Source organism: Protobothrops mucrosquamatus, unplaced genomic scaffold (genome assembly GCF_001527695.2).
Source record: "Protobothrops mucrosquamatus isolate PMUCROS unplaced genomic scaffold, P.Mucros_1.0 scaffold1282, whole genome shotgun sequence".
NCBI lineage: Eukaryota > Metazoa > Chordata > Lepidosauria > Squamata > Viperidae > Protobothrops > Protobothrops mucrosquamatus.
The window spans coordinates 32,979-46,893 of record NW_015387486.1 but is presented as its reverse complement, the minus strand read 5'-3'; the positions used below and the strand labels follow the sequence as shown (position 1 = coordinate 46,893).

At 41.7% G+C, this 13,915-nt stretch overlaps 1 protein-coding gene across 1 annotated transcript in view; it reads left to right on the top strand.

Moving 5' to 3' along the window:
* Positions 1-13,915, top strand: part of LOC107292170 (microsomal triglyceride transfer protein large subunit) — a 30,978-nt gene that overhangs the window by 11,887 nt on the left and 5,176 nt on the right. Inside the window, exons 7-17 of the mRNA XM_029285100.1 lie at positions 592-720; positions 1,240-1,347; positions 3,142-3,258; positions 4,236-4,375; positions 6,210-6,360; positions 7,965-8,122; positions 8,634-8,802; positions 11,170-11,277; positions 11,361-11,573; positions 12,981-13,195; positions 13,607-13,707. Of these exons, the coding sequence (XP_029140933.1) occupies positions 592-720; positions 1,240-1,347; positions 3,142-3,258; positions 4,236-4,375; positions 6,210-6,360; positions 7,965-8,122; positions 8,634-8,802; positions 11,170-11,277; positions 11,361-11,573; positions 12,981-13,195; positions 13,607-13,707 (1,609 nt within the window). The remainder of the gene's footprint in view (positions 1-591; positions 721-1,239; positions 1,348-3,141; positions 3,259-4,235; positions 4,376-6,209; positions 6,361-7,964; positions 8,123-8,633; positions 8,803-11,169; positions 11,278-11,360; positions 11,574-12,980; positions 13,196-13,606; positions 13,708-13,915) is intronic.

Below are 13,915 nucleotides of genomic sequence, written 5' to 3'. Positions count from 1 at the left end.
GCATGTGTGGTTCCGCCCCCTGCGCCGGCCGAGGCGTAGCTGGCAAGCGGCAGAGACGGAGCAGGCCGACCACCAGCTGGCCCAGCCCAAGGGAGGTAAGGCACCCGCCGGAAAAGGGGAAAAAAATGGCGGACAAAAAAAATGGCGGACAGCCTTGCTTGGCGACCCCCGTGAAATGGTCGATCGACCCCAAATGGGGCCCCGACCCACAGATTGAGAACCACTGCAATATTGCATGCTTTCAAACTGCTGGGTGGGCAGCTGGAGTGATGGGAGCTCACTCCATCTCACAGAGCTGGACTCAAACCATTGGAGTGTAGACCGTTTCTGGCCAGCAGTTCCAGCATCATTAAGCCTCTGTGCCACCCCTTCGCCTATTTGTGGCCTAATTCTACACTACATCTAAGACTAAATACAACTATAATTTGAACATCTGCGTTTTTCCTTACTCTCCTTTTCCTTTTAAAATCTGATCTACCTCCTTGCTCGAAACTGTATTCTTGTATACTGCTTTATGACAGTTTTCACCTCTTAATGCACATTGTTGATTTGAAGTGTCCCAATTTTATTCTACCCATTTGGGGGACTTAGCTCCATGACTTAGGCATCAATCAAGATTTGGAAAAGAAGGATCAGACTAGCAAAGGCCATTCCATAAAAGGCTCACTGAACGCTACCGAAGTCCAGCAACCATTTTTCCTCCATTGGAATCAGGGAAAGGTATGTAAATATTTCTCTGCCTACAAACTGCGGATGGCCCCTTTTCATTCAGACTTGGTTACATGCTGTTTTCCCTTCAGCTTTGTGTTCAAGCATATTTTTCTGGGCATCCACCCTTGACTGCATATTGAGGTCTTAGCTTTCAACACACAAAAATGTTACGGTGCTTAGTAAGAGGGCACTCCTTTTTTTTCGGATGGACGAGCATTGCTTTTTTTTATAGGAGTAAGATTGATCTCAATAGGCAGCTCCTGGATTCTGCTACTACCAAATGCATCAATTGCTCCATATTCTCATCCCATCTTCCCCAATCAGTTGCCCTGCAGTTGAATTGAGATGATGGCACCTGAAATTCCCACCTAACCCCTCTAATGCAGGGAGGGAGCAGAAAGAGGAAGGGAATGACCACAGTGAATTGAGAAAGCCTCTTTCTGCCATGCATCTCCTGTGCACTTTGTTATTCTTTCCCAAGCTTTACAAGCTGACCTTTCCCTGTAAAAACTGACCTTCATCTTGCAGGTTGAAGCTTTCTATGTAGCCAAAGAAGAGAACCCTTTAATTTTGGAATTGAAGCGAGGTCTTCTCAGCCTTCTCCAGTTTCAGACCCATTCTGGAACAGTGACTGAGGTACAATATAAGGCAGGGGTGTCAAACTCAATTTCATTGAGGGCCGCATCAGCATTGCGGTTGCCCTCGGGGGGTTGGGTGGGTATGGCCAGGGTGGGTGCAGCCTACTGGGTGGGCGTGGATGGAGTGGGTGTGGCCTACTGGGTGGGCATGGCCAGTTCTACATCGTTCGCGTCAAGAGTGCCTGTGGGAGCCTGGGCAGGAGTGGGACAGATCTGAGGGTCTCTGGCAGAAGGGGGTGGGACCAGGGCAAGCTCCAAGGCATGGTCCATTTCTTCATTCCTCACAAAGGGTGACACCTCCCCAGCATGCACCCAGGGGGCGGGGCCGACGCAGCAGGGGCTGGTTCCTCGCTATTTCCAGACGGCCTTGTGGAGCTAAGACTGAATGCGTTTCAGCATAAATGGCCACCACAAAATTGTACATTGGCTCCCGGCCGGCCTTGGCCAGGGCCAAGGCAGCGGGGGCCGTTCCCTCACTGTTTCCAGGATAGCTTTGTGAGCCACGTGAAACCACTTCGCGGGCTGCATCTGGCCTTGTGTTTGACATGTCTGATATAAGGTTTCACTGAACTGTATAGCATCTGCAATTCTGACATCTGTCTAAAAAATGGTAGTCCTCAACTTACGACCGTAATGGAGCTTGCCCATTACAATCGTAAGTCATAATGGTCATAAAGCAGGTCACCCACATGACTGGCCCGATTTTATGACCTTTGTTACAGCAGTCATTAAGCAAATCGCCCTGATCATTAAATGAGTCCGTAGTGATTAAGGGAACCCATTGTTTGCTATGGGGTGTTTTTGTCAAAAGCTGGAAATAAATGCTGGTTTTCAGCAAAAACGTTGTAAATTGTGATCATGTGACCATAGGATGCTGCAAACGATTGTAAACCTAGGCTCATTTTCAAGTCACATGACCATGGAGGGCGGGTCTCAGAACTGTGGTACAGAGTTTCAGGGCTCTGTCATAACTTTGTAAGTCATATGTCTGGTTATCAATTGAGGACTACCATAATAAGGACTACCATGAATACTGAATCTACTACTCTTGGCTAAAAAGTGTTTTTGTACATTGAAATAAGTCAGGCATTATGGTTTAGGCAAGTTTCAAGATGATTTGAACGATACTGGTCTATAATGGTCATTGATTTGATTGAATGATTTCCATTTATATGGCTACTTTCCTTAAATTCATTACTCTGCACAGCTAAGAATATTTTTAAAAAGCACAAAGCAGAAACAAGCAGTGACAGCAAACATATAAACCACAGCTAGGGTAAAGGCAAACTCATCAAGAGTAAATCAATATAACCATTGTAGATTATGCTTCCAGAAACAGAAAACTAAACACTGAATAAACAGCACTTATCATAGACACGTATTGCTAATCCCAATGACAAAAGAAGTACCTAAAAGTACATATGAGATCACAGGGCAATTCCTGCCTTTCCATACAAAAACAAGTCATAACTTGTTTACTCTTCTCAGATACCTTTTTATTTTTAAAAGCAAGGACGACTATTTCCAGATTCTAAAGAATCAGTTTCAGGCAATCTTGCATTTTGTGTGGGAAGTCTGGAACACATTGGAATAAAGTGGATTTAATATAAATTCAACCCAGAAGAATCTGTTTTATAAGAAGCGCTCCAACACAGTGCATGTAAAATAGCCAGAATTTCACAGGTAAAATCTTTAAAAAAACAAAATAAAACAAAACAGATGTTTGAATTATGTCACGGGCTAATGTTACATCTGCTAATTTAATCACTGTATACCCATTTTTATTGTTTAGGAGGACATTTCTGGGAGCTGTCAGGTTACCTATGCTGTCTCTAAAGATACTGTTTTGAAAACAAAAGACCTACAGAGCTGCATAAGACCGAAATTTGGATTCAGCACAGCTAACAAGGCAAGTCAATTTCTTTTTATCACATTGTGTATTATACATATTTCAGATATACTACAGTTTGTCTATTAGAACTCCATGGCCACTTCCACCATGACATAATTTCTAGTTTATCTTGGTTTACTATGAACAGAAAAGTTGTTGGTGGACAAACCTCAAAATTTCCTTCATTTTTCACAGACATACAAATAAAACTAACCCCCACACTAACATTAGTTAAAAGCCAGGATTATGATTATGATTTCTTATGCCAAACACGCCCAGGCTTGTAAGCATATTTAAATCAACATTGATTTTGGGTTTCCAAAACTTATTTGGAGCAAATTAAAAGATACTCTGGGTACAAAGGTATTGAAGTAAGTTATACTATTTAATCTGGTTTATTGCTGTATGAGAAGCCATGTCCTATCTCATTCTTCACATCCTAGAGCCCCTACTTTTTGTTGTTACACCACCCACACACACACACACACACACACACACACACACACATTATACATCCTATCCTCCTCCTAGAATGAAAGCAATGATCCTAGGAAGAAGAAACAATTGGTTTGGCCATCAACCTGTAATTTCCTAAACAAAGGTTATTGGTGGTATAACTCAGCCACTGTCATTTTTAAGGACATTCTTGACCATTATCAGTCTGTTTCAAACCCAGATTCATTAACACTATTTTTTTTTTTAGCAAAGTAATGCTTGAATGTAATCAACCAACCTGTGGATTGAGGTTTTTTTAAAAAACTTTTTATCCCTGCCAGAATGCAGTATGTGAACTGTTCGATGCTACCTGAGTTTGGTTGTTCACTTGCAGACATTTCATTATCTAACCAGGTAACAACATTGGAGTTCTGATGAAGTTACCCAGTCAAATAATGAAACATCAGCAAGCAAACAACCAAACTCAGTTCAATTCTGAGCTACATGTATTCTCTTCTGTTGGAAAATGCAAAATGATAATATTTCTGTTCTTTTAACAGATTTTTGGACTCCTGTGGCATCCCACAAGTAAAAGCCATTACGTTACAGAAGGAAATCTCATAAAGTCAGCCTCGTCTGAGGAAAATCATATAATTTATCAAGGCCTAAAGTCTTCTGTTGGATTCAATATTACCTCCAGGTTAATTTTGTAGGGATTCATTCAGTGGATCTGCAGCTTGGTGAAGTTTAACAGAATAACAGAGTTGGAAGGGACCTTGGAGGTCTGCTGGTCCAATCCCCTGCTCAGGCAGGAAACCCTATAGCAGAGGTCCCCAACCTTTGGGGCACCAGGGATCAGTCCCATGGATAAAGGTTTTTCCACAGACTCAAGGGTGTGTGGTTTTGTGTGCTGCCTGCATCCCACGGGGCTTTGCTTGTTTCTGCGGGCCAGTTGCTGGCATGCCGCAGCCCGCTATTGGTCCACGGACCAGGGGTTGGGGACCCCTGCCCTAAAGCATTTCAGACAACTGGTTGTCCAATCTCTTATTAACGACTCCCTGTTAATTAGCTTTAGAAAATGTCATCTTGTTTGTTAAGGCTGAAGCCAGGATGCCAGGAAAAGCACAGAGGACACAAAACAGTCTTAAGTCACTTTTTTCAATGCTGTTGTAAGTTTGAACGGTCACTAAATGAACTGTTGTAAGTCGAGGACTACCTGTATCTCTTCCTTCTTATTGCCTTGTGGACTTTGCATGTTGCATACAAGGCGTGAGAATTGCAACAAAATGTTGCATGGTTGGGTACTTCTTGTCAGGTTTGAAGACAGCCATGCCCTCTTCCAGAGTACTCCATTCCATTACTTTCCTTATTTTTTATTCCTCTTAAGAACAGGCAGTTATCACTATTTTTGTAGCCACTGAGCAAGCTTGGTCTTCATTTACATATCTTTGCACCCTCCCCTCAACTATAAGACTTGGAGAACTGAGTTCAGAACGAGGTAGTGTGGATCACTGGATGGAAGATAAAAACCCTAATCAAGCTTAGATTCTCTAGTTTTCTTGACAAGAGTACATATGTGGCTTGCTGTTGCTTTCTTCCATGATGTGTTTTTACATGTCTAGCCTATCACTCTTTTACGCTCTGGAAATCTCCTACTCAAATACTAACCAGGTCTGATCTTTGCTAGCTTTCTCAAACACAGCCAAGTTTCGCTGAGTGCTCCATCAGAAGCACTTAGAAGGAATGTCTATTTTAGAAAGTTTGCTCTATATTCTAAATTATCTTTTTTTCAGTAATGTAAAAAATCCAGTGATCCACACTACCTCATTCTGAGTTCTCCAAGTCTTCTTGTATTTGGGGGGAGGGTGCAAAGATATGTAAATGAAGACCAAGCTTGCTCAGTGGCTACAAAAATACAGTGATAACTCCGTTCTTAAGAGGAATAAAAAATAAGGAAGGTAATGGAGTGGAGTACTCTGGAAGAGGGCATGGCTGTCTTCAAACCTGACAAGAAAGTACCCAACCATGCAACATTTTGTTCCAATTCTCAGGCCTTGCATGCAACATGCAAAGTCCACAAGACAATAAGAAGGGAGAGATACAGGAGGTCCTCAACTTACAACAGTTCATTTAGTGACTCTTCAAACTTACAACAGCATTGAAAAAAGTGACTTAAGACTGCTTTTCACATGAGCGTTGCAGCATCCTCCTGGTCACCTGACCAAAATTTGGATGCTTGGCCAATGGTTCATATTTACAACGGTTGCAGTGCCCCGGGATCATGCAATCACCTTTTGTGACCTTCTGACCAGCAAAGTGAGCAGGGAAGCCAGATTCACTTAACAACTGTGTTACTAACTTCACAACTGCAATGATTCTTGTAACAAAAAAAAGATTGTAAAATGGGGCAAAACTCACTTAACAAATGTTTCACTTAGCCACATAAATTTTGGGCTCAATTGTGGTCGTAAGTTGAGGACTGCCTGCATTTAAAGGCAAAGGGCCAATCACCAGTCTCTTCCCTCTCTCCCTAGGCAACATCTTGAGTTTCTGACTCAAATGCCTGGATCCGAAGAACTACCTGGAAAGAATCTTCAGAAAACACTGAACTCGCTCCTGGGAAAACCTCAGCCCGTTAACCTGACAAGCCAGCCATTCAAAAGGATCTGCAGTGAATGCCCAACAGTGAGTGAGACAGAAACTTTAACCTAAGTTTAGATCACTATTCTGACATCGTCTGAATCTCTTCTTCTTCTTGTGCCGTATCCGTTATCGGACGCTGGCGATCCTGTTGGCGATCCTGTTTTTATCAGCAGCCGCATGAAAAAGTGCTGCTGAGTTTTGTCCAAACCAGTCCCTTAGATTTTGAAGCCACAATGTTCTTCTTCTGCCTGGACCTCGTTTGCCTTCAATCTTTCCCTGGAGGATTAAATGGAGTATGCCGTATTTTTCTAGGTGTCGCATCACATGTCCCGAAATATTCTAATTTTCATTTTGTAATTGTTTTGATGATTTCCCTTGGCTTTCCCAGGCAGCTTATCACCTCCTCATTTCTGATCTTGTCAACCCAGCTTATACGTAAAGCTGCCTGTAAATCCACATTTCAAATGCTTCTAGTCTCTTCAGGTGGCCTTCTGTCAGAGACCAACTCTCTACTCCATAGAGCAGGATAGAAAAAATATAGCATCTGACAAATCTGCCTTTCATAATTTTCAAGTAATCAGTAACGAGAGCTGAAACCCGAATGCCAGGACACCAAAGTAAGCCTAAAACGTAATTATAATGTATAGATTAGGGCTGTACAAGCTTTAACAAAAATGATTTAGAAGAAACCTTCACAAAGACTGTCATAGTCCTTCCTCGTTCTTCGTGGAGACATGCAGGTCTTCTTACAGGACTACGTGGGTTCCTGACCAAAAAAAGATGATGATGATGATGCTTTAAAAGTTGAAGTAACTTTAATCAATGGATTCCTTCAAGGAGCATCATCTTTTTTTATATTTAGGATGCTGGAATGAAAAGCAAAGAGGTGCTGCACTTACAGGAAAGTCAAAGCAGTTCTTCCATATTAATTTAAAACAGGGGTCTTCAGACTTGGCAACTTTAAGACTTGTAGACTTCAACTCCCAGAATTCCTCAGCCAGCTCTGATCCTTTCCCCCCCCCCCCATGGATTGCAAATATGGCACAAAGGAAAAAAAATATTTCATTGTGTAGTCAGAGCTGCCATCTTGACTTTTTTGACCCACTCAAACCCCATCTCAGAACATTTCACATATTCACATGTAATGCAGACTTGCTTGGTTTGAATACAGGTAGTCCTTGACTTACAACAGTTCGTTTAGTGACCCGTTCAGAGTTACAACGGCACTCAAAAAAGTAACTTATGACCATTTTTCACACTTATGACAATTGCAGCATCCCCGTGGTCGTGTGATTTACATTCAGATGCTTAACAACTGGTTCATAGTTATCACGGTTGCAGTGTCCCGGGTCTTGTTTTGTGACCTTTTGACAAGCAAGGTCAATGGGGAATCCAGATTCACTTAACAACTGGATTACTAATTTAACACCTGCAGTGATTCACTTAACAAATGTGGCAGGAAAAGTCATAAAACGGGACACTTAACAAATTTCTAATTTAGCAATATAAATTCTGGGGTTAATTATCAACGTAAGTCGAGGACTACCTGTACTGACTTGTTGATAAGGGTGTAAATATCTTAGTTTTATAGTGGCAAAAATATTTGATTAGCTAGAGGGCACTGCAAATTGTTTTTGTTCTTTTAGCTCAAATCCTACTTGAAAACATTTGCCAAAAAGAAGATCAAACTGGACCGCTCTAAAGCATCAACTACTTGGCATTTTTCCAAAGTTGTGCAGATGCTGCGTAGTGCCAAGAAGAAAGATATCTTTGTACTACTGAAGAAAGCTCCAGAGAACATGATGTAAGTAAAGGAAAATTATTACTCCTATTAAGGTTTGTTGCACAGTCGGCCAGATATTTAGACTGAATTTGGCATTTTTATCCACCTATCGGGTCCTTCCCAAGGACCTGGGTTAAGCTGATGGAGTTCCGGGTATCTTTTCAGGATGTAAGCAGCTCCAAGTATCCTGTCTTTTGCAATTGACTGGTGATGATTTTGCCAATGCCATATTATTATTTTTGCTTTCCTGAGGTCATCCAAAGTACTGCTATTGCTTTTTACAGTAATTTAAAGCAAAAGCTAATTAATTGGTTTAGGAAATGAGTGTGTGGCGTTCTACTTATACAGGGTATTTGCAGGGAAGTATCAAAAAAGCCAACCCCACAAGCATGTAATCAAAGTCCTCCCTCCCCCCACTTTTCATGTGCGTGCAATGAGACTTTGATGGTAAACCCTAAACTTAATAATTCTGTGCGTCCCTTCTACCCCTGGCTATCCACATTTTTAAAAAAACGCCTTATCCCATTTTTAGACCCTTCTACATTGAAGCTGCAGTAGCTGCCCATTCAACACCTTCCTTAGTAGCAGTGGCTGAATTTCTGGATTTGCAGCACATAAAGCAAATGTCCTTCTTGGAAAACTTTCTCTATGCTGCAGCTTTTTCTCCTCGTCCTTCCAAGGAACTTTTCAGTCTGGTGCTCGTAAGTCCAAGTCATTTCTGCTCTTCTCTGTACTGCTCTTTCCATATCTTGATGTTTCAATGTTGCTTTTATCTCTTTGTACTGTTAAATGAATGAATGAAAATGGACGGATGGATGACTAGAGCTAGGTAAAACCTTTGATGTGGCTGTGAGATGCCCAAGTTACACAGCAACATTGATATTAAGTAGCATCGTAGGACAGCGGTCCCCACCCTTTGCAGCTTGGTGGCCTGGCCTGGCCACCCAAGGAGGAGAACCGGGTTGTGAAACAGCGGGCCAGTGTGCAACACACACACCTCAACTTGCATGGGTGACGGGCCAGCACACATAGGCATGTGCACGTAGCTCGACTTGCGCAAGTTGAGCTGCATGCATGTATGCACACACACACCAGCCTGCAGCTCACATGACCCAGTTCCAAATAGACCACAGCCTGGTAGTGGGCTGCAACCCGGGGGTTGGGAGCCCTGCCATAGAAGAATGGAATACATTCAATACCTGAATTTGACAAAAATAGAGTACCTCAATGATTTTTCTATGGTTGCCTCATATATACATCCATGCTTTGTATTCAGTCCTGGGTGACCTTTTGATGAATATTTGAGCTGTCTGCACTGAAGGAAAATAATTCCATGTCATAGAGCTTATTTAAGATTAATAAAACAGGTAAAAACTTCACTGCACAAATTATATTATAATAGCTCTGATAAGCAGCTATCCAGTTCCATTTAAACATTTCCTATGATGGGAGAGTTCCCTGTCTCTGAAGAGAATGTATTCCACTGAAATAGATTATGATTAGGTTCTTTCCCTAATGGTCTACTCTACTAAAATCTTCAGCATAATAATGTTCAGCAATTGGTTCCAGTCGGTCCATTCAAAAAAACAAATCATCTCCATCTTTTACGATTCAGTTTTCATATAATAGAAGATTATCTGCTGTCCTTTTGTTAACATTCTCCAAACCAAACACATCTAACTCATCAGATATTTTTATATCTCACGCCATCCTGATCACCATGCCCTGGATATCCTCCACTATGTCAGTGTTCAATCTGAAACGGGTCCCCAACCTGTGGGCTGCAGAAACTAGGAACTAGTTCCATTAGGAACTAGGTCACACACAAGTGAGTGAAGTTTCATCTGCACATACGCAGGATCTAGGTAACGTGCAAAATCACACACACACACTGGTCTATAGAAAAATTGTTTTCTACAGAACCAGTCCTTGGTGCCCAAAAGGTTGGGGACCACTGATTTGAAATATGGTGTCTAGCACAGATCTGTATTATAATCCAGAGATACATTTCTTGAATTTCATGTTGTTGGTTTTCTCCCAGTGTTTTCAGTTTGCCAAATTCATTATAAATTTTCATTCTGTTCTTATACATTTTCTAGCTCCATGACATATTCAACTTTTCCACATTTTCATCCAGATCATATACTATATAACGGTGGTCCCCAAACTTTGTTACCCCAGGGACTGGTTTTATGAAAGACAATTTTTCCAAGGAGTGGTGTGTCTGTGTGTGTGAGGAGGAGCACGCAACCTAGATCTCATGCATGTGCAGTTTACAATAGGGTTTACTCCTCCGCCACTCACCTCCAGCTGTGTGGCCCAGGGATTGGGGGCCCCTGCTGTATAAAACTATTGAATAGAACAGTTGCTATGTGGTCCACCTGAGATCTCCTGCCAGGTTGATCCTGCGTTATTTATGCGTGCTTGTTGCCATAAAATCGTTTTTCTGAACTATAAAGATAAAGACTCCTTTGAGCTCTTGGCAACTTCATGGATACATCCATGAAGTTTTCTTAGCAGAAAGTCAGATTTGCCTTGCTGTATTCTGGGATGTTTCTTTAACTTCTCAGTATTCCTTAAGACCTTTGAATGTTCTAGTGCAGGGGTCTTCAAACTTGGCCCTTTTATGACTTGTGGACTTCAACTCCCAGAATTCCTCAGCCAGCATGCCTGGCTGAGGAATTCTGGGAGTTGAGGTCCACAAGTCATAAAAGGGCCAAGTCTGAAGACCCCTGTTCTAGTGGTCTACGACCCAAGTACTAATCTGGTTCAATTGTGCTTAGCAATTGGGAATCAAGTCAAGATTAGCAAACTGTTGCCAACTTGGGCATCTTCCAAATGACCATCTCTCCTTCTGAAAATTGAGGTTCATACTACTGGAGGGCATCCATATTGGAGAATTTTGATACAGCAAGTACCATCATCCCGGTCAAATGATGAATGCAAAAAAACCCCAACCCTTAAATTCTTCACAGTTGTTCACCTCCATTCAAGATGACAATCCTCTTTAATACACCCTTGAATGAAGAGACATCCATTGTCCTGTCCCTTCTATCTCTTTCTTATAGGACAGGCTAAACAAGAAAAACCTAAATAAAGTCACTTGGGAAACAGGAAACATAATCATTGGCAGTCTTGTGGGCAAATTGTGTCAGATGGATCAATGTGACCTGAAGGTGAGTTGATATTCTCCTTTCCACTTTGGACTGCCAATTTGAGTTTTGACTGGTTCATCCTTTCCATCTCTTAAATAAATTAGGATGTCAGCTTTGCAAAGGAAACCATCTTGAAAAAACTTCATGGCTCCAAGACAGACTGGGGGAAGATGATGCACCTGTGGTCTCTGAAAAGCGCTCGGCTCCCAGAATCCATCCCCACCTTCCTGTATTATGCAGAGGAAGGCTCATCCACCGTCTCAGCTGCAGCAGTGATAGCTCTAAAGAGATACACTACAAAGCACATCACAAGCACGGTATGGGATATCCTACTGCTAAAATGAACCTTGCTAAGAATTAATCTTTAAAACCAGTGCTTTAATGAAACATTGCTGCTATTCTCTGCCAGGAAGTCCAGGACCTACAGTATATACAGTAATTGGATCATTTGATTTGCATCAGAAATTAATTCCATCGTTTCCACAGTACCTTCCATCTATGGCAAATTCTTTTTGATTGGACCTCTGACTGTTTCTCTTACTGGTTGAATCTAAAGATAGGTTACAATAGATCAGGGGTCTTCAAACTTGGCCCTTTTATGACTTGTGGACTTCAACTCTCAGCCAGCGTGTCTGGCTGAGGAATTCTGGGAGTTGAAGTCCACAAGTCATAAAAGGGCCAAGTTTGAAGACCCCTGCTGTAGAACTTCAGAAAATAGCTTTGCTAGAATTGGATAATACATGGCCTTCATTGTGCTATTAACTGCATCTGAACCAGTCATAGGACTCTTTGTTTTTCTTTTTACCACCCTGTAATCCAGGGGTGTCAAACTCGCAACGTCACGTGACGTGTCACGACGTATCGCAACTTTTTCCTCATTGCCGTAGCTGGGGTGGGCGCGATTTCGGCATGACGCATCCGGCCCACAGGCCGGCAGTTTGACACCCCAGTCTGTCCTAGAAGAGATCAACCCCGACTGCTCTTTAGAAGGCCAGATCCTGAAGTTGAAACTCCAATACTTTGGCCATCTAATGAGAAGGAAGGACTCACTGGAGAGGGGCCTAATGCTGGGAAAGATTGAGGGCAATAGAAGAAGGGGACGACAGAGAATGAGGTGGCTGGATGGAGTCACTGAAGCAGTAGGCGTGAGCTTAAATGGACTCCAGAAAATGGTAGAGGACAGGAAGACCTGGAGGAACGTTGTCCATGGGGTCGCGATGGGTCGGACACGACTTCGCAATTAACAACAACAACAACAGGGCAACTGGGTGGAGCTGAGCATTTACTGGCTGGAATCCCTTCCTGATACCTACATGAAGTTCGCAGCAGATATTTTCTCTTTGCCCCCTGAGAGAGAGACATATGCCGCTATTTAGATCAAACTCTCAACCTTCCAAGTTTGAGAGCAAGCATCTTCACCATGCCACTCAGTCATAGGACTGTTGATGTAGGGAAAATAGGAGGTGGGATGATTAAATATATACATGCTTTGATGGAATCAAACCAAAAAAGGGGATTTTAAAATATCTAATAAATAATGCTCCCATTATCCCTTGCCCTTTGCCATGCTGCATAAATCTGGTAGAAACTAGAATTTAACAATATCTTGAAATATAGAATGTCAAGATTTAAGCTCATTTGAATGGCAGAAAAGTTGCCATTCAAATCAAATTATTGTCACTGCACTGAAAAATGTATGGTTTGTATCTGCTTTCTGGCACCAGGTTAAAATGGCAATGAGACGCATTTTCCATCAAGTTCGGAGAAAGTATAAAAAATTTCCAAGATTGGCAGCTGCGGAAGTCCTCTTGGATAATAATCCCTCACACATGGACTTCATCAATATCCTGTTGGCCAGCAGACAACTTCCACCAGAAATGCAAAGATTTATATTGTCCAAAATTCTAGGCATTATATCTTCTCATAATCATCCAACCAGGTAAACTATATTGAATGTCATTACATAAAATTATATCTAATATTACCTCTCCATGACATCCAGTATTATTTCTTTTCACCCTTTCCTTCAATCTGTTACATTAAACCCAATAAAACGTCTCATGGATAATTCTGCTGCCTAGAGAAAAATCTCATATGAATCAACTTTATGTTAGGCTATATCTTTGATCAACTAGTCCAATGGCATATTTCTACATCACTGCTGACAACCATTCTTTGAGATGGTAGAAATATTAGCTATTCCCATAGCTGCATTTCCTTAGAATTTGAGACTCTAAGCCAGACATTTTGGCAAAATATTAATAAATGCAGCTGGTCTTTTTTTGACATTGTCTGCTGCAATTCATCCATCACTTCCTTCTGTTTTTCTCCACCTCTCCTTTTGATCCAGGCAGGTGATCAAAGATGTCTTGAAGGATCCAAGGATAAATAATTACCACTACTTCTCACCCAAAGTTGGCAGTTCCATCTCTTTCTCAGGATTATTAGCAGGTGAATAATGTGGTATTATTTAATCATGTCTCTCAAAAAAACTGAGGGAAAATCCCCTTGATATTCAAAAATATCTACGGAGGCCTGCTGTACCAATGTTGTCAAAAATGCTCTAACAAAACCACTAAGTCCAAATATATGCACAATAACATTTCAAGAAGAAGCTGAACTAAAGTAAGGACTTATTTTAAACTGAAGTCAACTACAG